General features: G+C 43.1%; 1 protein-coding gene across 1 annotated transcript in view; it reads left to right on the top strand.

The window, feature by feature from the left end:
* The window catches only part of kcnq5a (potassium voltage-gated channel, KQT-like subfamily, member 5a), a 323,005-nt gene that overhangs the window by 207,397 nt on the left and 92,649 nt on the right, over window positions 1–22,959 (top strand). Inside the window, exons 2-3 of the mRNA XM_073056700.1 lie at window positions 7,210–7,300; window positions 20,789–20,915. Of these exons, the coding sequence (XP_072912801.1) occupies window positions 7,210–7,300; window positions 20,789–20,915 (218 nt within the window). The remainder of the gene's footprint in view (window positions 1–7,209; window positions 7,301–20,788; window positions 20,916–22,959) is intronic.

Genomic DNA, 22,959 nt, shown 5'->3' with positions numbered 1-22,959 from the left:
GTTTGTGTTTGGAACAGCTGCTGGTGTTTTTATTGCTTATTGCTTGCCCCTCATTAAATGTTGTCTGCTGGAGTCCCACTCTTGAAGTTCAGATGGTGGAGTAAGGAGCTCATTAATCGGCTGGTTTAATGGCAGCCATTTATTTAATTGTCCTATTACAATTATACAGAAATTAATCTCTATTATACCAGCAGTTTTCATGGAAGTATCGTCCACAGATTTGCTTGCTTTTCTCCAGATGGTAGGCATGGTATAGAATGATCCATTTCCTCAAGTATCCTTTCAAAACTAAATAGGTGACAATCCCCCAATCATCAACCCTGGCGCACTGCGTCAGAAGGAGGAATCTGTGTGTATTTAATATTTCAATAATATTTGAGTAATATTGTAACTAGATGTAAGCATTTTTGCTTGTTTGCATAAATCATTACAGGTTATATGTAAGAAGTATGTTATGGGCATACATCATTATGCCATTGTGTCATAAGAGCACACCTTACTAAATGTAACAACAAAGAATAGATATGTTTTTTCCCAGTCCCATGTTTTTCTTTTGATCAGTTTATGAAGTTATAAAACATAACAGTAGCAACAAGGAAGTATTAAACAAACCCAAAATGACTACCCACCTGTTGAAGTGTAGCACAAAAGGAAATTGACAAAGTTAACAGGTTCATGAATAATGTGTTCTGGGTGATAATAGATAGATAGATAGATAGATAGATAAGCAAGCAAGCAGAAATGGCTGGCCATCTTGTAATCAAAGATGGATGTGTTTGACTACACAAGAGGTAACTGGTTGATGAATACTGAGTGAATTAAGCAGTATTTTGAAGGAAATAAAATAGCCAATGAAAAACGAGTGCCAGTGTTGTTGCGATTAATAGGTGGAAAGTAATACAGTTTGCTTAGAAGTTTGACTGCTCCAACCAAACCAGCTAAATTGAGCTTTGTGCAGGGATGAACTTGCCCTTGATAGAGGTTGTATTATGTGGGTATTAAGAATTGTTGTACCATCCAAACTGAGAGATAAAGTGTTAGAGGAGCTACATATTGATCATCTAGGCATGGTCAAAATGAAAGCATTAGCTCAAAGCTTTTTCTGGTGGCCTGGGATAAATCTTCAGATCGAGTACCCTGTCATGCACTGTTCAGAACGCCAACATGTCCAGAAGATGCCAGTAGCAACACCTCCCCATCTCTAGGAATAGCCTCCATTGGATAGTAAATGTTTAGAAGGCTATTAGTCAAATGGAGCTAGCTGCAATGGCCATGGTAGTGTAGAGGTTAGCATACACTCAAGTCATCTTGTATATTTAAAGCGGAGGTTGATAGGTACTTGATTAGTAAGAGCATCAAAATTTAAGGGAAGGAGGCAGAGAATGGGGTTGAGAAGGATAATAAATGACCTATGTTTGAGTAGCAGATCAGACTCCTAAATCTCGTGGTCTTATAGGTTTATGGCTTGGGGATTCGAACTGTCCAGGAATCAACCATGATCAAAGGGCAGAGCAGACTCAATGGGCCAAATGGCGTAATTCTGCACTATGTCTTATGGTCTTTCTATTCTGAATCTATAACCTCTGGTCCCAGACTTTCCCACTCTATCTAGAGTTTTTCAATATATGGTAGGTATGGCAGCCCTGGGCCAGAGTCACTTTGTTACATAAAGTACTGCTGTCTTGTAACATGGAGCAACAAGGGTAACAGAGACAAGGTCTGCATACCCACTCAGCCACTGCCAAAATCACAAGCATGCATGCACTTTCGATATTGGTACTTGGGGAGTGATTAAGACTGTAAAACATTTTTGATATTTGTTGCAAATGCACGGTGTATGAACCACTTAAGCTCTGAGCTTCCCACATACGGTTCATGTAACATTCTTCCGCTCTGAACCATGTCTTTTGCCATCTGTTCGACTTATAGATGGAGCCTGAATTTAAAGGAGAAGCTATATGGGATGATCCCATGTTCCAAGCCTACACCGGTAACACAGCCCAGCTTTTCCTCTGCTTCACCAATGGTCGCATTGGTGCTGCTTCCTGCCCCCAATTTCACCAACTTTGACCCCGAACTTCCACCCTGCCCTCAAATTTATGTGGTCCTCTGAAATTTCTTCACCCCTTTCTAATCTCTCTATCTTTATCTCTTGATCTACTGCCATCTTTTACAAACCAATTGACTCTCACATTAATCTTGACTATACTCTTCCCACCCTCTCACTTGTAAACCCTTCTCTCCGTTCCTCTGTCTCGACCACATCTGTTCTCAGAGTGAGGCTTTCCATTCTAAAACATCTATGTCCTCTTTTTTTCAAAGAATGGGTTTTCCCTTCCACCACCATCAATGCTGCCCTCACCCACATTTCCTCCATTTCCCAGGCTCCACTCTCACGCCATCCTCCAGCCATCATAACAAGAATAGAGTTCCCTTTGTCCTTTCCTACAACCCTATGAGCCACTATAACAGCACATCATTCTCCATAACTTCTGCCACCTCCAACAGGATCCTACCACAAAGCAACAAAGCACATATTTTCTGCTAACACATCTCCACGCCCCATCCCCCGTTCTTCACCTTCCTACAGAAGGGGTCACTTCTGTAAGTGACTCCCTTGTCCATTCATCCCTCCCCACTGATTTCCATCTTGGCACTTATCCTTGCAAGCTGGATGCCCCTACCATTCTCCCTCACCACAATTCAGGGCCACAAACAGGTGACCCTTTACCTGCGAGTCATCTGTCGTATCCGGTCCCAGTATGACCTTCTTTACATCAGTGAATTCCAACACAGATTGGGGGGCCCACTCTGCTGAGCACCTTCACTCCGCCTGCTGCAAAGAGCATTGGCTATCCATGTCAAATCAACTTCCATTTCCATTCTGACTAATCTGTCCATGGCCTCCTCTACAGCCATGATGAGGCCAAACTCAGGTTGAAGGAGCAACAGCTTATACTTCATCCGGGTAGCCTTCAACCTGATGCCATTAACATTGATTTCTCTAATTTCTGGTCATTTCTCCCTCCTCTTTCCTCTCATTTTTCCATTCCTCATTCTAGTTACCCTCTTAATTCTGTTCTCCTCACCTGCCCATTGCCTCCCTTTGGTTCCTATCCTCCTCCTCTTTCTCTGATGGTCCACTCTCCTCTCCTATCAGAATCATTCTTACTCAGCACTTTATCTTTTTCACCTATCACCTCCCTGCTTCTCACTTCATTCCACCCACACACTTCAACCTCAAAACTGTTTATTCTTCTCCATAGATGCTGCTTGACTTGCTGGATTCCTCCAGAATTTTGTGTGCGCTACTCTGGATTTCCAGCATCTGCAGAATCTCTTTTGTTGATCAAGACTACACACACATACAGAGCTTGCCATTTGTCAGACCATTGTTCTTCACAGTGAGAAACTAGCTCACACATTGGATCTTTCTGCTGCATGGTTCAATCTCTAGTATTAGGATGTACAATCAATTTGGATAAACAGCTTTTTTATAATGCATCTCATAAGCTACTAGTCCCACACAGACTTTGGTAACTGGTTTATTATTGTCACATGTGTCAAGATACAATAAAAACATCAGTTTTATTGATGCACCATACACAGCGTTCTGTATGGATGCAGTGGCTTAGTATGCAGCTGTTCTGTACGTCAAGCTGCGGAGAGCTGTGGACACAGCTCAGCACATCACAGGAACCAATCTCCCTCCATGTCTTTATTTCCTGCTGCATCCCTAAAGCAGCCAGCATTAATCAAAGACCCAACCCACCTTGAACATTCTCTCTCCTCTCCCATTGGACAGAAGGTTAAAAGAAAACACAAAGTACACTGCAGGTGCTGTGGTCAAATCAACACGTACAAACAAGCTGGATGAACTCAGCAGATCAGGCAGCATCTGTTGAAATGAGCAGTCAACGGATGCTGCCCGACCTGCTGAGTTCATCCAGCTTGTTTGTACAGGTTAAAAGAAAGGCCTGAAAGCACATACCACCAGCTTCAAGTACAGCTTCTACCCAGCTGTTATCAGATTCCTGAATGGACCTCTTGGGGCATCACAATCACGTATCGGTTAGTGTAACACTCTTACAGTGCCACAGACCTGCTACAGTCTATAAGGAGTTTGTACATTCTCCCTGTGACTGCATGGGTTTCCTCAGGATGATCCAGTTTCCTCCCACCATCCAAAAGGCTAATAGATCACATGGGTGTTAATGGGCAGTGCAGGCTCATCGAGCCAGAAAGGCCTGTTACTGTACTAGACAATAGACAACAGACAATAGGTGCAGAAGTAGACCATTCGGCCCTTCGAGCCTGCACCCCCATTCTGAGATCATGGCTGATCATCTACTATCAATACCCGGTTCCTGCCTTGTCCCCATATTCCTTGATTCCCCTATCCATAAGATATCTATCTAGCTCTTTCTTGAAAGCATCCAGAGAATTGGCCTCCACTGCCTTCCGAGGCAGTGCATTCCAGACCCCCACAACTCTCTGGGAGAAGAAGTTTTTCCTTAACTCTGTCCTAAATGACCTACCCCTTATTCTCAAACCATGCCCTCTGGTACTGGACTCTCCCAGCATCTGGAACATATTTCCTGCCTCTACCTTGTCCAATCCCTTAATAATCTTATATGTTGCAATCAGATCCCCTCTCAATCTCCTTAATTCCAGCGTGTACAAGCCCAGTCTCTCTAACCTCTCTGCGTAAGGCAGTCCTGACATCCCAGGAATTAACCTCGTGAATCTACGCTGCACTTCCTCTACAGCCAGGATGTCCTTCCTTAACCCTGGAGACCAAAACTGTACACAAAACTGTACTGTATCTCTATATTAAAGTCAAAATAAAAGATGGACTTGGCTTCATGATCTGCCTGGTTATGATATTACACTTTATCATTCACTTGCACTGCACTATTTTCAGCAGCTTTTACACTTTATTTTGTGTTGTTATTGTTTTACTTTGTTCTGGCTCAATATACTGTGTAATGACTTGATGTGTATGAACAGTATGCAAGACAAGCTTTTCACTGATTCTCAGTACATGTGACAACGATAAACTGATACTGAAAAACTAAAATCTTTGTTTCACTTGGCTACTGGTCTGGGTTTGAACTAAACCAACCCTCCGGGTGTAGACAGTTCTCAGAGCAACTTCAGAGTAAAGGGTTTTGCATATGTACTGAGTGTCTGCTGATTCAGCTCATAATGATTTCTAAAATTTATTGGACTTTGCAGATGTGAATCTTTTCCAAAAGCTTCCTTCTGGAAACAGCTACAGTGTTATTAAAACAAGAACTTTGTGCCATCTTAAAAATTTCTTCCCCGGGGTAGTTAATCTGATCAACCAATTTCGTTCCTCTCCCCACCCCCTCTATTTGTTACCTCAGTCACTACACTGCACTGTAAACATTATAAACCTCTTTTTATAATGCTGGTTACATGCTGATTTTTATGTATTTATGCACATTTTATTCCATATCCATACTTTATTTTTATATAACTTGTTATTCTGTATAATTGCTGAACATTGTAGATTTTTGTTGCATGGCACTCCAACACACCATGACAAATACCTAATACGTGTAAATGTAGATGGTGAACAAAGCTAATAAATTTGAAAGTTGGAGTTTGCTATCTCTTCATGACAATATTTTTGCTGTAAGTTCAAAGTAAAAGTCAGCTTCAAAATTCAGTTCAAGTGCATTTGTGCAATTGCTAAAGTAAAACTGTACCCAGAATCAGCAAATTCAGAGTCAGATTCAGATTCAGATTTTGATTTATTTATCACATGTACATCAAAACATGAAGTGAAATGTGTTATTTAGAAATGTATTGGGCAGGAGATACAGAAGCATTTGGTCCCACACCATCAATTTCAGGGACAGTTATTACCCTACAACCATTAGGATCCTGAGCCAGTGTGGTTAATATCACTCACCACAACTCTGAACTGATTCTAGGAGTCCTGATGGAGGTCTCAGCCCTAAACATTGATTGTTTACTCTTTTCCATAGATGCTGCCTGGCCTACTGATTTCCTCCAGCATTTTGTGTGTGTTGCTCGGATTTCCAGACTTACTTTCGAGGACTCAACAACTCATACTCTCAGTATTTTTTTTATTTGCGCTATCTGTTTTCTTTTGTCATGTGTCAGTCTTCACTTTTGTACAGATTGTCATAAATTCTATTGTATTTATTTTCCTTTCCTGTGAATGCCTGCAAGAAAATGAATCTTAAGGTAACATGTGGTGACATGTATGTACTTTGATAATTAAATTACTTTGACTTGGACTTTGAATTAACAAAGATGTGCTGGAGACAGCCCATGTCACCATACATTTCAGCACCAACGTAGCACAGCCACAATGTTCAGCAGAACAGCACAAGTAGCAGCGACAACAACAAAACCAGACAACAGCAAACTAAGCCTCTTTCCCATCCCTCACACACCCAGATAGGCCCTCAACCCCAGGGCAGACTGCCTCTGGGCCTCTAGTCCTTATCCCTTAATTCTCAAACTTCCAGACGTTGGGCCTCCAACTCTGCACTTCATCCCAAGATGCCAATCATGGGTTGATATTCTAATATTTAATAAAATCTTGTGCCTTAAAGTTTCATTTTCTGTTCATCAGAAGTTACTTGCCTCGAATAGAGGGATGATGCTAGCAGGGACTTCTCTGATCACTCTCTGTGAAGTTTCATATCCTCTTTCTCCATACCACTGCATGGTTCTGTAGTGGTCAGTGCAATCACTTTGCAGCGATAACTGATCAAGGTTCAATCCCATTGCTCTCTATTAGGAGTTTGTACGTCCTCCTCATGACTGTATGAGTTTTCCATTGGTGCTCCGGTTTCCTCCCACATTCTAAAGATGTAGAGCTATGGTCAGTAAGTTGTGAGCATGCTATGTTGCGCTGGAAAGAAGCCGGCACTTGTGGGCAGCCCCCCCCAGCACAATCCTCGCTGATTGAATGCAAGCAAAGTGTTTCACTCTGTGTTTCACTTGCATATGACAATAAAGCTAAACTTCCTCTTTATTTAATCTTTTATCCAATAATTTCCAGTACTGTACTCAACCATTTCAACTGTGCTCGGTCCCAGCCAGGCTGGCCCTCCCAGCTGCAGATATTCCCTCGGACTGATCCCTCCAGCCACAGCCCTCCCCTAACTTGCCATTTCTCTGACTGGTTCCTCCTTTTGTTGACAGGTTCCTGCTGGTCTTTGGCTGCTTGGTTCTGTCTGTGCTCTCGACAATCCCGGAACACACCATTCTCGCTTCACACTGTCTCTTCATCCTGGTGAGAGCTTCTTTCTAAATTCTTTCTCATGGGTGGGGGGGCGCGGCGGGGGGGAGTTCAGTTACAGATCACTGAATGCACTGTGTATGCGTGGACGGCAGAGCCATCAAATCCTTCTGACCAGCAACTGGAGTTCAATTCCCGTCACCGTCAGCAAGGGGTTTGTACATTCTCCCTGTTGGTGCATGTCTTTCCTCTGGTGCTCCAGCTCCCCCCACATTCCAAAGCAGCACAGTTTAGTCGGTGAATTGGGTGTGCCTGGGCAGCGCAGGCTCTTTGGACTGGAAGGGCCTGTTACCGTGCTGTATCTCTTTGAGGGCTGTCATCTTGTCGTGGTGGAGAGGTTTGTGAGTTCCTGAAAACCCGAGAGAGATGCCGTTTGGAGTTCAGTCATCTCTCGTTTCGCACCTGGTGGGGCCACCCATGGTCATGGGGGAGTCTCGGGCAAAGAGCGATCCAGCCAAGACCTCAGAAGTGGAGCAGGCAGAAGATTGTGATGGAGAAAGGTTGGAGAAGGGCTGGAGCAGTGAAGGATCCCCAGTCGTCTTGCCTTACGTGCCACTGAACCCTGACCCCCATCTGCCAAGGACCATGTGGTGGCTGCCCATGCATCGGTCTTACCGTGTTAAAGACAATCACACACAGGCATTCTCCATTAAGGGGATCCACCCTAACATCCCAGATTAAATCCTGTAGCGATCAGACTGGTGAGGTGGGCAAGATTGTGAGCTCTGAAAGCCCCGAGTCCCACACTGCATCAGAATATGTGGATCCTGGATTGGTCTCTACATCCAGCTGAAGACCTAACAATAGACAACCCCTTAGGAGAACATCATACACAACTTGAGTGATCGCACTACTATCTCCAAATCAATAAAGAAAAAGAAGGGAAGAGACTGTGAAGGTTTCCTTCCTGAGCTCACAGTGAAAATGATTCATTTATTTATCACATGCACATCGAAACATACAGTAAAAAGCATTGTTTTAGTTGACAACCAACACAACCTGACGATGTGATTGGGGGCAATGTTCATTGCATTTTAACTGTATATTGTTAGTGTCTTGTCAAACTAGAAATCGAGGCAGCTATTAACCCAGTGATGCACCATCAATAACTCACTCTGAGACATAAAGACGAGATATCGGCTTTTATTGACTGGAAGAAGGAACAAACAGTGGTTGACCACCATACTACATCCTGGAGACAGAGAGGCCGGGCTCAGACCTCAATCGCCTTTATACAGGGGTCTGTGGGAGGAGCCACAGGAGCAGTCAGCAGGGGGCGTGTCCAGACAGGTATATGTAGTTCACCACACCTAGTACAACTGTTAAGTGCCAGAAGTGGACAGCAGGTTGAAGAGACTGGATTGTGGCAATGAACCGAATAATTAATACTAACTTTGGATAAAATTACTGCTGACATCACTCACACATTCACCCATCAGTCACACTCAATAACTATTAATAACTCAGATCCATCAGCAATTAACAAAGCCACAAACCATTCATTTGCAAATCCATCACACACCTGTCATTCACATTTCCATCATCTTCTTGTTTCTCACGCACTGCATGCATGCATCATTCCTTGACATTTTGCACATCCATAAATCCTTCTCTACTCCCTGTGTTCCCACAGCCATCATAGCTGTTCACCATACACTAGGAGCACACTATGATCACAGAATAGGGCACAGCTCCATCTTGGGCACTAGCCTACAAAGTACCCAGAACATCTTTAGGGAGTGGTGTTTCAGAAAGGCAGCATCCATTATTAAGGACCTCCAGCACCCAGGACATACCCTTTTCTCACTGTTACCATCAGGTAGGAGGTACAGAAGCCTGAAGGCACATACTCAGTGATTCAGGAACAGCTTCTTCCCCTCTGCCATCCGATTCCTGAATGGACTTTGAAGCTTTGGACACTACCTCACTTTTTTTAATATACAGTATTTCTGTTTTTGCACATTTTTTAATCTATTCAATATACGTAATTGATTTACTTGTTTATTTATTATTGTGTTTTATTTTACTTATTATTATTTTTTCTCTCTCTGCTAGATATTGTATTGCATTGAACTGCTGCTGCTAAGTTAACAAATTTCATGTCACAAGCCGGTGACAATAAACCTGATTCTGATTGTCTTCTTTTGCACAATGGTTGTTTGTCAGCCTTTGTTTGTGGGTAGAATTTCAATGACTCTATTGCATTTCTTTGTCTTACTGTGAATGCCTGCAAGAAAATGAATTTCAAAGTAGAATATGGTGACATATACGTTCTTTGATAGAATTTACTTTGACTTTGGCTTTGGTACCCTTGACACAACAAAATCACAGAAGCGATATCAGTAAAAAATTATATTTGGCACCAAAGTGGTACTGGAACAAAGGGCACAGAGTGAGCAGGGCAGAGGTGAATAAGTACAGCTTGACAGAAGTGTGAACCACCCCCTCTATCACCTTTTTGAAGAATGATAAGAGACTGAGGAGCAGTCATTATCACATCCATATTTTAGACACTCAAATGCCACCTTATTAGGTACACCTGTACACCTGCTAGTTAATGCAGATATCTAAATTAGCAAATCATGTGGCAGCAACTCAATGCATAAAAGCGTGCAGGCATGGTCATGAGATTCAGTTGTTGTTCAGACCAAAGATTAGAATGGGGAAGAAATGTGATCTAAGTAACTCCAACCACGGAATAAATGTTAGTGGCAGACGGGGTGGTTTCTCAGAATCTCAGAAACTTATGATTGTGAGGCTAACCACAGCTTCAATGCCATATTTAACTTTGCTGACAACACCAGTGTCATTGGTTGAATCAGTGGTGATGAATCAGCAGAGAAGAGGGAAACTACAAATCTGACTGAATTGTACCACAGCAACCTCTCACTCACTGTCAGCAAAAACAAAGAGCTGATTATTGACTACAAGAGAAGGAAACCGGAGGTCCATGAGCCAGTCCTCATCAGGAGATCAAAGGAGGAGAGGGTCAGCAACTTTAAATTCCTTGGCCTTACCATTTCAGAGGATCTGTCCAGGGTTCAGCATGTTAGTGATATTAAAAAGAAAGCACAACAGTGACTCTACTTTTTTAGAAGTTTGTGAAGATTCGCCATGTCATCTCCAACTCTGACAAACTTCTATAGATGTGCAGTGACTGGTTCCATCACAGCCTGGTGTGGAAACACCAATGCCCTTAAATGGAAAAGCCTACAAAACAGTAGTGGACACTTACTACTATTAAAGCCTACAAGCATTATGGATAAAACCCTCCCTACCACTGAGCACATCTATATGGAGCGCTGCACAGGAAAGCAGCATCCATCATCAAGTACCTCCACCATCCAGGCCATGTTCTCTTCTGGCTGCTGCCATTAGGAAGGAGGTACAGGGGCCTCAGGACCCACACCTCCAGGTTCAGAAACAGTTATTACCCTTCAACCATCAAGCTCTTGAATCAAAGGGAAAAACTTCATTCAACTTTGTTCATCCCAATACTGGACTGTTCCCAAAACATATGGAATCTTCATCTCATGGTCTCAATATTTATTGTTTATTTATTTATTATTATTATTTTGGTTGTTTTCTTTTCTTTTTGTATTTGCACAGTTTGTTCTCTTTTGCACTTTGGTTGTTTGTCCGTCTTGTTGTGTATGATTTTTCATTGATTTTATTGTGTTTAGAGTCATTGAGTTCTAGAGAAGCACCCCAGTGAAACAGGCCCTTTGGCCCATCTAGTCCATGCCAAAACCATTTAAACTGCCTACTCCCATCAACCTGCACCAGAACCATAGCTCTCCATATCCCTACTATCCAGACTTCTCTTAAACATTGAAATCGAGCTCGCATGCACCACTTGTGCTGGCAGATCATTCCACACTCTCATGACCCTCTGAGAGAAGAAGTTTCCCCTCATGTTCCTCTTAAACTTCTCAGCTGTCACCCTTAAGTTATGATCTCTGGTTGTAGTCCCACCCAACCTCAGTGGGAAAAAACAGCTTACATTTATCCTGTCTATACTCCTCATTATTTGTATACCTCTATCATATCTCCTCTTCTATGTTCTAAAGAATATAGTCCAAACCTATTCAATCTTTTCTTATAACTTGGGTCCTCCAGACCGGGCAACATCCTTGTAATTATTTTTTCTGCACTCTTTTAACCTTGCTTAAATCTTTCCTGTAGGTAGGTAACCAAAACTGCACACAATACTCCAAATTAGGTCTCACCGACTTCTTGTACAACTGCAACACAACATCCTATCTTCTGTACTCAGTACTTTGATTTATAAAAGCTAATGTGCCAAAAGCTTTCTTTATGATCCTATCTACCTGAGACACCACTTTTAAAGAATTATGTACCTGTATTCCCAGAACCCTTCGTTCTACCACATTCCTGAGTGCCCTACCATTCATTAAGTATGACCTACCCTGGTTGGTCCTACTGAAGTGGAAAACCTCATACATCTGCATTAAATTCCATCTGCCATTTTTCAACCCAATTTTCCACTAATGCAGATCCCACCGCAAGCCATAATGGTCTTCCTGACTGTCCGCTATACCCCCAATCTTGGTGTCATCCGCAAATTTGCCGATCCAGTTAACCACGTTATCATCCAGATCATTGATAAAGATGCAAACAACAAAGGACCCAGCGCCAATCCCCGCAGAACACCACTAGTCACAGGCCTCCAGTCAGAGAGGCAAGCTTCTACTACCACTCTCTGGCTTCTCCCACAAAGCTAATGTCTAATCCAATTTACTACCTCATCCTGAATGCCAAGCGATTGAACCTTCTTGACCAGCTTCCCATGCAGGACCTTGTGAAATGCCTTACCAAAGTCCATCCACTGCCTTGCCTTCATCATTCCTGGTAAACCTCAAAAAATTCTATAAGTTTGGTCAGACATGACCTACCACATATGAAGCCATGCTGACTATACCTAATCTGTTTATGTCTATCCAAATACTTGTATATCCGGTCCTTTAGAATACCTTCCAATAACTAATGTCAGACTCAGCAGCCTATAATTTCCAGGTTTCTGTTTAGAGCCTTTTTTAAATAGCAGAACAACACTGGTTATCCTCCAATCCTCTGGTACCTCTCCTGTCACTAAAGATGTTTTAAATATCTCTGCTAGGGCCCCAGCAGCTTCTGCACTTTCTTCCCAAAGGAGCAAAGGGAACAGTTTGTCAGGCACGGGGATTTATCCACCCTGATTTGCAATACCTCCTCTTCTATACTGGATCCATTAAGTCGATGCTGCTTTGCCTCACCTCTGTGCAAGAATGCTTTTAAGATCGTCTCCATCTGTTTTGGCTCCATACATGGATTACCATTCTAGTCTTCCAGAGGACCAATTTTATCCCTAGCAATCCTTTTGCTCTCAACATACCTGTAGAGTTCCTATTGTAGACACCCTGTATACCCATGACTGTGTCGCAACCCACAGCTCCAATCTGCTAATTAAATTTGCTGATGACACTACATTGATTGGTCTAATCTCAAACAATAATGAGGTGGTCTACAGGGAAGAAGTCATCTTTCTGGTTCAGAATAACCACTTCAAATTATCCACCATTGTCCTGTACCAAAAATAGGCCAAGGTAACATACCTGAATGACTGGCATCCTGTCGCACTCACCTCAATAATAAGCAAATGCTTTGAGAAGCTGGTCAAGGATTACATCTGCAGCGTGCTACCACCCAAACTGGACCCCCTACAATTCACCTACCGACGCAGCCGATTGACAGACGACACAATAGCCACTGTTCTACATACCGTCCTTACACAGCTAGAGAAGAAGGATGCTTATGTGAGAATACTGTTCTTGTCCTACAGTTCAGCATTCAACACCATAATTCCATCCAGACTCAAAAGAAGCTCAGAGACCTCAGCCATGACTGTGGACTTCCTGTCAGATCGCCAGTAGGTGGTATGAGTGGACTCCCTCACCTCCACCCCTCTGACTCTCAACACAGGAGCCTCTCAGGCTGCGTACTAAGTCCCCTCCTTTATTCTGTGTATACCCATGACTGTATCACCACCCACAGCTCCAATTTGTTAATTCAATTTGCTGCTGACACCTCATCGATTGGTCTAATCTCAAACAATAACAAGGTGGCCTACAGGGAAGAAGTCATCTCTCTGAAACAGTGGTATCAAGCAAACAACCTTTCCCTCAATGTCGCAAAAACAAAGGAGCTGGTTGTGAATTACAGGAGGAATGGAGTCGGGCTAACCCCTATTGACGTCAATGGATCTGGGGTTGAGAGGGTAAACAGCTTCAAGTTCCTCGACGTCCACGTCACCGAGGACCTCACGTGGTCTGTACACACCAGCTGTGTGGTCCTCATGTATGTGAAGGATGTAAGAAATAAAGTCAATTCAATTCAATTCCTTCACCTTGTCTGCCAGAGCAACTTGATGTCTTCTTTTAGCCTTCCTGATCTCTTTCTTTGAATTTACTGTGAATGCCCACAAGAAAATGAATTAAATGGATAATAAATTTACTTTGAACTTTGAACTTGAATGTTTGTAGATAACATAAAGTCTCTGGGCCTGTGCTCACAGGAGTTTAGAAGAATAAAGAAGGATCTCATTGAAACCTATCAAATATTGAAAGGCCTAGACTGAGTGGACATAGTCGGGGTATTTCTTTTCATGGGAGAGTATAGGAACAGAGGGCACAGTTTCAGAATACAAGGACCTCACATTAGAATAGAGATGAGGGGGAATTTGTGAAATTCATTGCCACAAGTCATTGAGTATATTTAAAGCAGAGGTTGATAAGTTCTTGATTAGTAAAGGTTATGGGGAGAAGGCTGGAGTTGAGAGGGAAGGAGTTAGATCTGTAATGGAATTGAGAGGGAAGACAAATCAGCCATGATTGAATGGCGGAGCAGACTCAGTATGTTGATTGACCCAATTCCACTCCTATGTCTTATGGTCTTATAATTTGCCGCGCAAGTTCATAGGGTGATTAAGAAAGCATTAGTCGATGAATTGAGTTCAGAGCCGCGAGGTAACTTTGCAGCTCCATGGAAGCCTGATTATCACTGACATATGCTGTGAACTGTGTTGTTCTGTGGCAGCAGTACAGTGCAAGACATTAAAAATTGCCATAATTTGCAGTAAAAATAAGAATAAAGAGTGCAAAAGAGGAATAATGAGGTAGTGTTCATGGACTGTTTAGAAATCTGATGGCAGAATGGAAGAAGCTGTTCCAAAAACGTTGAGAGTGCTTGATGTTTGTAATGAGAAGAGGGCATGTGGAGGCTGGTGAGAGGGGCCTTAATGATAGCGTCTTGAGACACCGCTATTTGAATTTGTTCTTGATGATGGGGAGGTGAATGCCCACGATTCAGCTGTCTCTGAATTTATAACCCTCTGCAGCCTCTTTTGGGCCTGTGCATCAGAGTGTCCTTACCAAGCTGTGATGCAACCAGTCAGAATGTTAACAATAGTACATCTGTAGAAAGTCTTTTTAAATAACAAATTTCCACAAATTCCTAATAAAGTACAGCTGCTGGCATGTCATCTTTGTGTTGAGCCCAAGATAGATCCTCTGAGATTTTGATAACCAGGAATTTGAGAGGATGTAATGGTGATGCTGTTGAAAGTGAGGCAAATGAGCACGTCTACTGGATTATACTGATCACTTGTGCAATGACAGATGGAGTTCCATCCTGATATGTGTGCGGTGATGTAATTTGAGAAGATAATATGGGTGGGGCATACACTAGGGCACTAGGGAGTTTTGAGGAACTGACAAACCTCAGTACACAAGGATCCCAAAAGCTGGCAGCACAGGTAGATAAGATGGTGTAAGAAGAGCTCATGGTCATATCGAACTTGAAATTCATTGAGAAGATGGTGAAGGGGAGGTCTAACTTTCTTAGGGTGAGATGAGAAATGTCAGAGGGAGAATGAAATGAGATTTGGAACTTCCAACCTATGGGAATACTCTAGAATTTTGAAGGAGTCCACCAAACCACCTCCCAGCTTTCATCTTTCTACAAATATAATAGTAGCACAGTAGCTTAGCGGTTTATGCAACACTTTGTAGCACCAGTGATCAGCAATTGAGGTTCCATTCCCACCACAGTCTGTAAGGAGTTTTTACATTCTCCCCGTGACTGTGTAGGTTTCCCCACAATCCAAAGGTGTACAGGTTAGGGTTAATAAGTTGTGGGGATGCTGTTTAGTGTCAGAATCATGGTGACACTTGTGGGCTGACCCACCAGCACACCCTCAGATTATCTGGCCGTTGGTACAAACAACACGGTTCATTGTGTATTTTGATGCTTCAATTTACATGTGACAAATAAAGTGGATCTTTAAACTTTCTCCAATGTTTGGAGATAGTTCTGTTAATATTTATTAATAGAGAGCAATAGATATTCATATTCAAACCAAATTTATTATCGAAGTACACTTATGTCACCATAGACAAACTTGAGATTCTATTTCTTGCAGACATTCACCGTAAATACAAGAAGCACAATAGAATCAATGAAAGACCACAGCCAACAGGATGGCCAAACAGCCAATGTGTAAAAGACAATGACCTGTGCAAATACAAAAAAAAGGACAAAAAAGAAATAAAGCAATAAATATTGAGAATATGAGATGAAGAGTCCTTAAAAGTGAGTCCATAATTTGTTAGGTGAAAGAAGTTGAGTGAAGTTATTTCCTTTGGTTCAGGAGCCTGATGTTTGAGGGGTAATAACTGTTCCTGAACCTGATGGTGTGTGTTCTAAGGCACCTCTACATTCTTCCTGATGGCAGCAGTGAGATGACAGCAACGTCCGGGTGGCGGGAGTCCTTGATGATGGATGCTGCTTTCCTGAGACAGCACTCCGTGTAATCATGGAGAGGGTTTTTACTCAGAATCAGAATCAGGTTTATTATCACCGGCATGTGACATGATATGTGTCAATGCAATACATAATATAGAAAATAATAATTAATAAATAAATAAATAAATAAATAAATAAATAAATAAATAAATAAATAAATAGATCAATCACAGTATATGTATATTGAATAGATTAAAAATCATGCAAAAAACAGAAACACTGTATATTAAAAAAAGTGAAGTAATATCCAAGGGTTCAATGTCCATTTAGGAATTGGATGGCAGTGTTCCTGCTGTTCCTGAATCACTGAGTGTGTGCCTTCAGGCTTCTGTACCTCCTACCTGATGGTAACAGTGAGAAAAGGGCATGCCCTGGGTGCTGGAGGTCCTTAATAATGGACGCTGCCTTTCTGAGACACCGGTCCCTGAAGATGCCCTGGGTACTTTATAGGCTAGTACCCAAGATGGAGCTGACTAGATTTACAACCTTCTGCAGCTTCTTTCGGTCCTGTGTACTAGGCTCCCCCCCCCCCCCCCCCCCAACCCCACATACCAGACGGTGATGCAGCCTGTCAGGTACATCTATAGAAGTTTTTGAGTATATTTTTTGACGTACCAAATCTCTTCAAACTCCTAAAAGTATAGCCACTGTCTTGCTTTCTTTATAACTGCATCAATATATTGGGACCAGGTTAGATTCTCAGAAATCTTGACACCCAGGAACTTGAAACTGCTCACTCTCTCCACTTCTGATCCCTCTATGAGGATTGGTATGTGTTCCTTCAACTTACCCTTTCGGAAGTCCACAATCAGCTCTTTTGTCTTACTGACATTCAGTGCCAGGTTGTTGCTGTGGCAGCACTCCACTAGTTGGTATATCTCACTCCTGTACGCTTTCTCATCACCACCTAAGATTCTACCAACAATGGCTGTATCATCAGCAAATTTATAGATGGTATTTGAGCCATGCCTAGCCACACAGTCATGTGTATATAGAGAGTAGAGCAGTGGGCTAAGCACACACCCCTGAGGTGCGCCAGTGTTGATCATCAGTGAGGAGGAGATGTTATCACCAATCCACACAGACTGTGGTTTTCCGCTGGGAAGTTGAAAATCCAATTGCAGAGGAGGTACAAAGGTTAACAACTTCTCAATCAGGATTTGGGAATGATGGTATTAAATGCTGAGCTGTAGTCGATGAACAGCATCCTGCCGTAGGTGTTTGTGTTGTCCAGGTGGTCTAAAGCCGTGTGGAGAGCCATTGAGATTGTGTCTGCTATTGAGCTATTGTGGCAATACATAAATTGCAATGGGTCCAGGTCTTTGCTGAGGCAGGAGTTCAGTCTAGTCATGATCAAACTCTCAAAGCATTTCATCACTGTAGATGTGAGTGCTACCGGGCAATAGTCATTAAGGCAGCTCACATTATTCTTCTTAGGCACTGGTATAATTGTTGCCTTTTTGAAGCAAGTGGGAACTTCCACCTGTAACAGTCAGAGGTTGAAAATGTCCTTGAATACTCCCACTAGTTGGTTGGCACAGGTTTTCAGAGCCTTACCAGGTACTCCATCAGGACCTTCTGCCTTGCGAGGGTTCACTCTCTTTAAAGACATCAACCTCTGAGACAGAGATCATGGGGTCTTCAGGTGCAGCATGGATCTTCACAGCTGTAGTTGTGTTCTCCCTTTCAAAGCGTGCATAGAAGGTATTGTATTCATCTGGTAGTGAAGCATCACTGCCATTCATGCTGTTGGGTTTTGCTTTGTAGGAAGTGATGTCTTGCAAACCCTGCCAGAGATGCCGTGCATCTGATGTCACCTCCAACTTCGTTCAAAATTGACTCTTCACCCTTGAAATAGCCCTCTGCAAATCATACCTGGTTTTCTGGTACAGGCCTGGATCGCCAGACTTGAATGCCACAGATCTAGCCTTCAGCAGATGACGTTCCTCCTGGTTCATCCACGGCTTTTGGTTTGGGAATGTACAGTAAGCCTTTGTGGGCACACACTCATCCACACAGATTTTAATAACATCAGTACAACAGCAGCATACTCAACCAGGTTCCAAGATGAATCCCTGAATACAGTCCAGTCCACTGATTCAAAGCTCTCCTGTAGGTGTTCCTGTGTTTCCCTTGTCCAAACCTTCTTGGTCCTCACTACTGGTGCTGCAATCTTCAGTCTCTGCCTGTACTCAGGGAGTAGAAGTACAGCCAAGTGATCAGACTTCCTGAAGTGAGGGCGTGGAATAGCACGGTAGGCATTCTTGATGGTGGTGTAGCAATGGTCCACTGTGTTGTTTCCTCTGGTATTGCAAGTGATCTGTTGATGGTAGTTCTTAGTGATTTTTTCAGACTGGCCTGGTTAAAATCTCACAAAACAATGGTGAAGACATTAGGATGTGCTGTTTCATCCATGTTGATCCCATTGTTCAGATCATCTAAAGCCTGTTTGATATTGCCCTGAGGTGGAATGTATACCGCTACCAAAATGATCCCGGAGAACTCCCTAAAGGTAGGGTGGTAAATAGGACAGCACTTAACTGCTAGATATTCTAGGTCTGGTGAGCAGAATTGTGACAGCACTGATATATTTGTGCACCAAGAAGAGTTGATCATGAGGCATACTCCTCCACCTCTGCTTTAGAGAGACTCTATTGATCTATCTTGATGGTGTATAGTAAACCCATCAATCTGAATTGCTGCATCCAGTACAGAAGCGCTCCAAACCAGGATTCCGTGAAACAAAGGACGCACGTGGTCCTAATGTCCCTTTGATTCAGCATCCTGGCTCTGAGCTCGTCGATTTTATTCACCAGACTGCACGTTTGCCAACAAGATGGTCGGTATTGGGAGTTTAAAACCATGTTTCCTTAAACACACTTGTAACCCCGCTCTGCAGCCACGCTTCTTCCATGGTAATCTATGTGGACACTTCCGACCACGATCAGTGTTGTATCCATCAGTTTTAAGCAGTGATAGTTTGTTTAAACACATTAAAACATCTTTGTTGACTGTACAGACCTTGGAAGCAATTGTGCTTTTTAGCTGTATCAGGCTGGAACAAGATCATTTAATCATATCCATTGAGAGTACTGCTGCTACTCAAGTTGCCCAGGCACCCCGGAACTCGTGATAACCTAGGCCGTATCCGCTATCTTCGTAGGAGTTTCCGTTCAAGGGCACTGGTGTTTCCATACCAGGCTGTGATGCGACCAGGCAATATACTCTCCACTACAAATCTATACAAGTTTATCAAAGTTTTAGATGACATGCTGATTCTCCACTAACTTCTAAGAAAGTAGAGGCACTGCCATACTTACTTTGAAATGGCACTTCCATTCTGGACACAGGACTGGTCCTTTGAAATGATAACACCAAGGATCTTCTGATCCTCCAGTTTCCTCCTCCTGAAGTTGCTAATCAGTTCCTTGGTCCTGCTGACATTGAGTGATGGTTTGATGTTGTAGCACCACTCAGTGAGATGTTAAATCTTTGTCCTAGATGTTGATTAATCACTAACTTTGATTTGGCCAACATTTCTGGTGTCATCAGCAAACTTAAATATGGCATTGAAGCTGTGCTTAGCCTTACAGTCATACGTGTAAAGTGAGTAGAGCAGGGGGCTGAACACACAGCCTTGTGATGCATCTGTGCTGATGGAGATTGTGGAGGAGATGTTGCCAATCCAAACTGACTGGGGTCTGCAAGTGAGGAGATCAAGGATCCAATTGCACAAGGAGGTATTGAGGCCAAGATCTTGAAGCTTATTGATTAGTTTTGAGGAGATAGTAGTATTAAATGCTGAGGTGTAGATGAAGAGTATCCTGATGTATGCACTTTCGATGTCCTGATGCTCCAGGGTTGAGTGAAAAACCAATGAAATGGTATCTACTGTAGACTGTTGCTCCGGTAGGCTAAATGGAATGGATTTAAGTCACTTCTCAGGCAGGAGTTGATATGTTTCATCACCAACTTCTCAGAGCACTTCATCACCATGGATGTTACTGCTACTGGATGATAGACATTGAGGCAGGTTACCATATTCTTCTCAGGTACCTGTACAATTGAAGCCTGCTTGAGCAGGTGGGTAGCTCAGACTGCTGAAGCAAGAAGTTAAAGATATCTGCGAACACTCCAGCCAGCACTCGGCTGGGTACCTCAGCTGGGCCAAATGATTTCCGTGGCTCACTTTCCAGAAGGACACTGTCATGTCAGCCTCAGAGACTGAAATCACAGGTTCATTGGAGGCTCTGGGAGTTCTTGAAGGTGCCTCCATATTTTGATGGTCTAAATGAACATAAAAGTCATTGGGCTCATCTGGGAGTGAAGCCTGGTTGTCATTGATGGTGGAAATCCAGAGTAACATACTCAAAACAATTGAGGAACTTAACAGGAGAGGAATAAAGAGTCAACGTCTTGGCCCAAAACATCAACTCTTTTTTTCCCTTTTTATAGGCCTGTTGAGTTCCTCCAGCAATTTGTGAGATTAAAACATGACTGATTATGTGGTATCATCCTGTGTTCATTGATCCAGCCTTGTTGCTATCCATTAGGTCAGCAAAGCTGTTGGGCGCTGTTAATGGGAACTGGTCTCGATTACATTTTCCGTTTGTGTGACAGGAATTTGTGATGATCGTGGTGTTCGGACTGGAGTTCATCATGCGGATATGGGCGGCGGGCTGTTGCTGTCGGTATCGTGGGTGGATGGGCCGCGTTCGCTTTGTGCGGAAGCCTTTCTGCATCATTGGTAAGTGCCTGCCCGACTAAGGAAGGGTTGTGGAAGTGTTGCCAGGTCTACCAATAGGGCATAGTGGCCGATTATTGGGAGCAACACAGGTGTGGATATTGGTCCTGAGTTAAGACCATAAAACATAAGTGCAGAATTAGGCCATTCAGCCCATCAGTGTCTGCTCCAGCATTCCACCATTGCTGATTTATTATCCCTCTTAACCCCATTCTCCTTTCTTCTTCCTGAAACTTTGACACCCTTATTAATCAAGAACCTATCAACCACTTCTTTAAATATACACAATGATGGTGTCCACAGCCACCTGTGGCAATGAATTCCTCAGATTCACCACCCTCTGTGAAAGAAATTCCTCATCTCTGTTCTAAAGGGACCTTCTTCTATTCTGAAGCTGTACCCTTTGTTCCTAGACACCTCCAACATGGGAAACGTGCTCTCCATGTCCACTCTATCGAGGGTTTTCATTACTCGATAGGTTTCAATGAAATCCCACCCCCAATCCTCTAAACTCCAGCGAGTTCAGGCCCAATGCCATCTAAAATCTAAAGGTCCTATACATTAACCCTTTCATTCCTTGGATCATTCTCATGAACCTCCTCTGAAGTTGTCCGGAGACTGGAGGAGCAACACCTCACATTTCATCTGGGTGGTCTTCAACCCAAGGGCATGAACATGGATGAGTGAGGCATGGAAGGCTATGATCTGACTGAGGACTAGGCAGTAAAGCAGGTTGGTACAGACTGGGTGGACCGAAGGGCCTGTTTCTGTGCTGTAGTGCTAACATTCTATTCCTTTTTTTTTCCATTTCCTTTCTGATAGCAGCAGTGAGCTTGGCTTGGATAGTGAGGGTCCTTAATGATCAATGGTATTGGCCTGGGACAGTACTCCATGTAGATACCCTCATTGGTGGGGAGAATTTTACCCATGATGCACCAGGCCATATCTATCACTTTCTGTAAGCTTGTCCATTCAAAGGTATTGGTGTTTTCATAACAGGCTGTGATGCAACCAGTCAATATTCTTTCCACTGCACCTCGATAGAAGATTGTCAGAGTCCACCTGGATTTCTCCCTTGGCCTACCCTTCCAATTCCCTCCCTCCTTCTGTTTCCATCTGCCCCTCACCCTTCCCTCATCTGATTACACCAATCACTTTCCAACCTCTGTCTCTACCTTCCCACCTGACTCCTCAGAGCAAGACATAGCCAAGGGTAGGGGTTGGGGGAGAGCTGACAGGTTTCCAGCAGTGGTCAGTGATATGGAGTTTTGAGTGCAGACAGATTAGCCATAATCTTACTGATAGCAAGCTACCCCTGTTCCAATATGGATGTTTGTGTGAATTCAAGGAGAGATCCTAGCCCAGATAAACTGAAGTGAAAGACTGGCAAACAAAGTATAAGAGAGATGGCCCTGAAAGCAGAGATGGTTCTATCACAGTTGACATAACTGAAGGAGAAATACCATGACTCCAGGAACGAAGAAGGGGTTAAAGGGGTTTATTGTTGTTCCACATACTGTGATAGAGCTTGTCTTGCGTACCACTTATACAAATCAAATATTACACAATGCACCGAGCTCAAACACAACAGATGTCAGTTGATGCAGGGTTTGGACCTGAAATATCAACAATTCTTCCCCAACACACGCACCCTCAACCACAGATGCCGCTTGACTCTGATTGGTGGGGGAGGCAGAAGAAGTAAGAAGCAGGGAGGTGATAGGTGGAAGGGGTGAAGGGCTGAAGAAGTAGTAATCTGATAGGAGAGGAGGGTGGACCATGTGAGAAAGGGGATAACGAGGGAAATCAGAGGGAAGTGATGAGCAGGTGATGAGAAGAGAAGTGAGAGGGTAAATGGAATAAGGAATGGAAAAAGAGAGAAGGAGGGAGGTGGAGAAATTAGCAGAATTTAGAGAAGTTCTTGTTCAAACCATCAAGTTGGAGGCTACCCAGACAGAATACTTTGCACGACTGACCAGCATTTTGTACGTGTTGCTCTCCAAGGTGTATTTGTAGAAATTTGCGAGAACCTTCTGTGACATACCAC

This window comes from Hemitrygon akajei, chromosome 9 (genome assembly GCF_048418815.1).
Source record: "Hemitrygon akajei chromosome 9, sHemAka1.3, whole genome shotgun sequence".
NCBI lineage: Eukaryota > Metazoa > Chordata > Chondrichthyes > Myliobatiformes > Dasyatidae > Hemitrygon > Hemitrygon akajei.
This window is presented reverse-complemented; position numbering and strand designations above follow the sequence as displayed.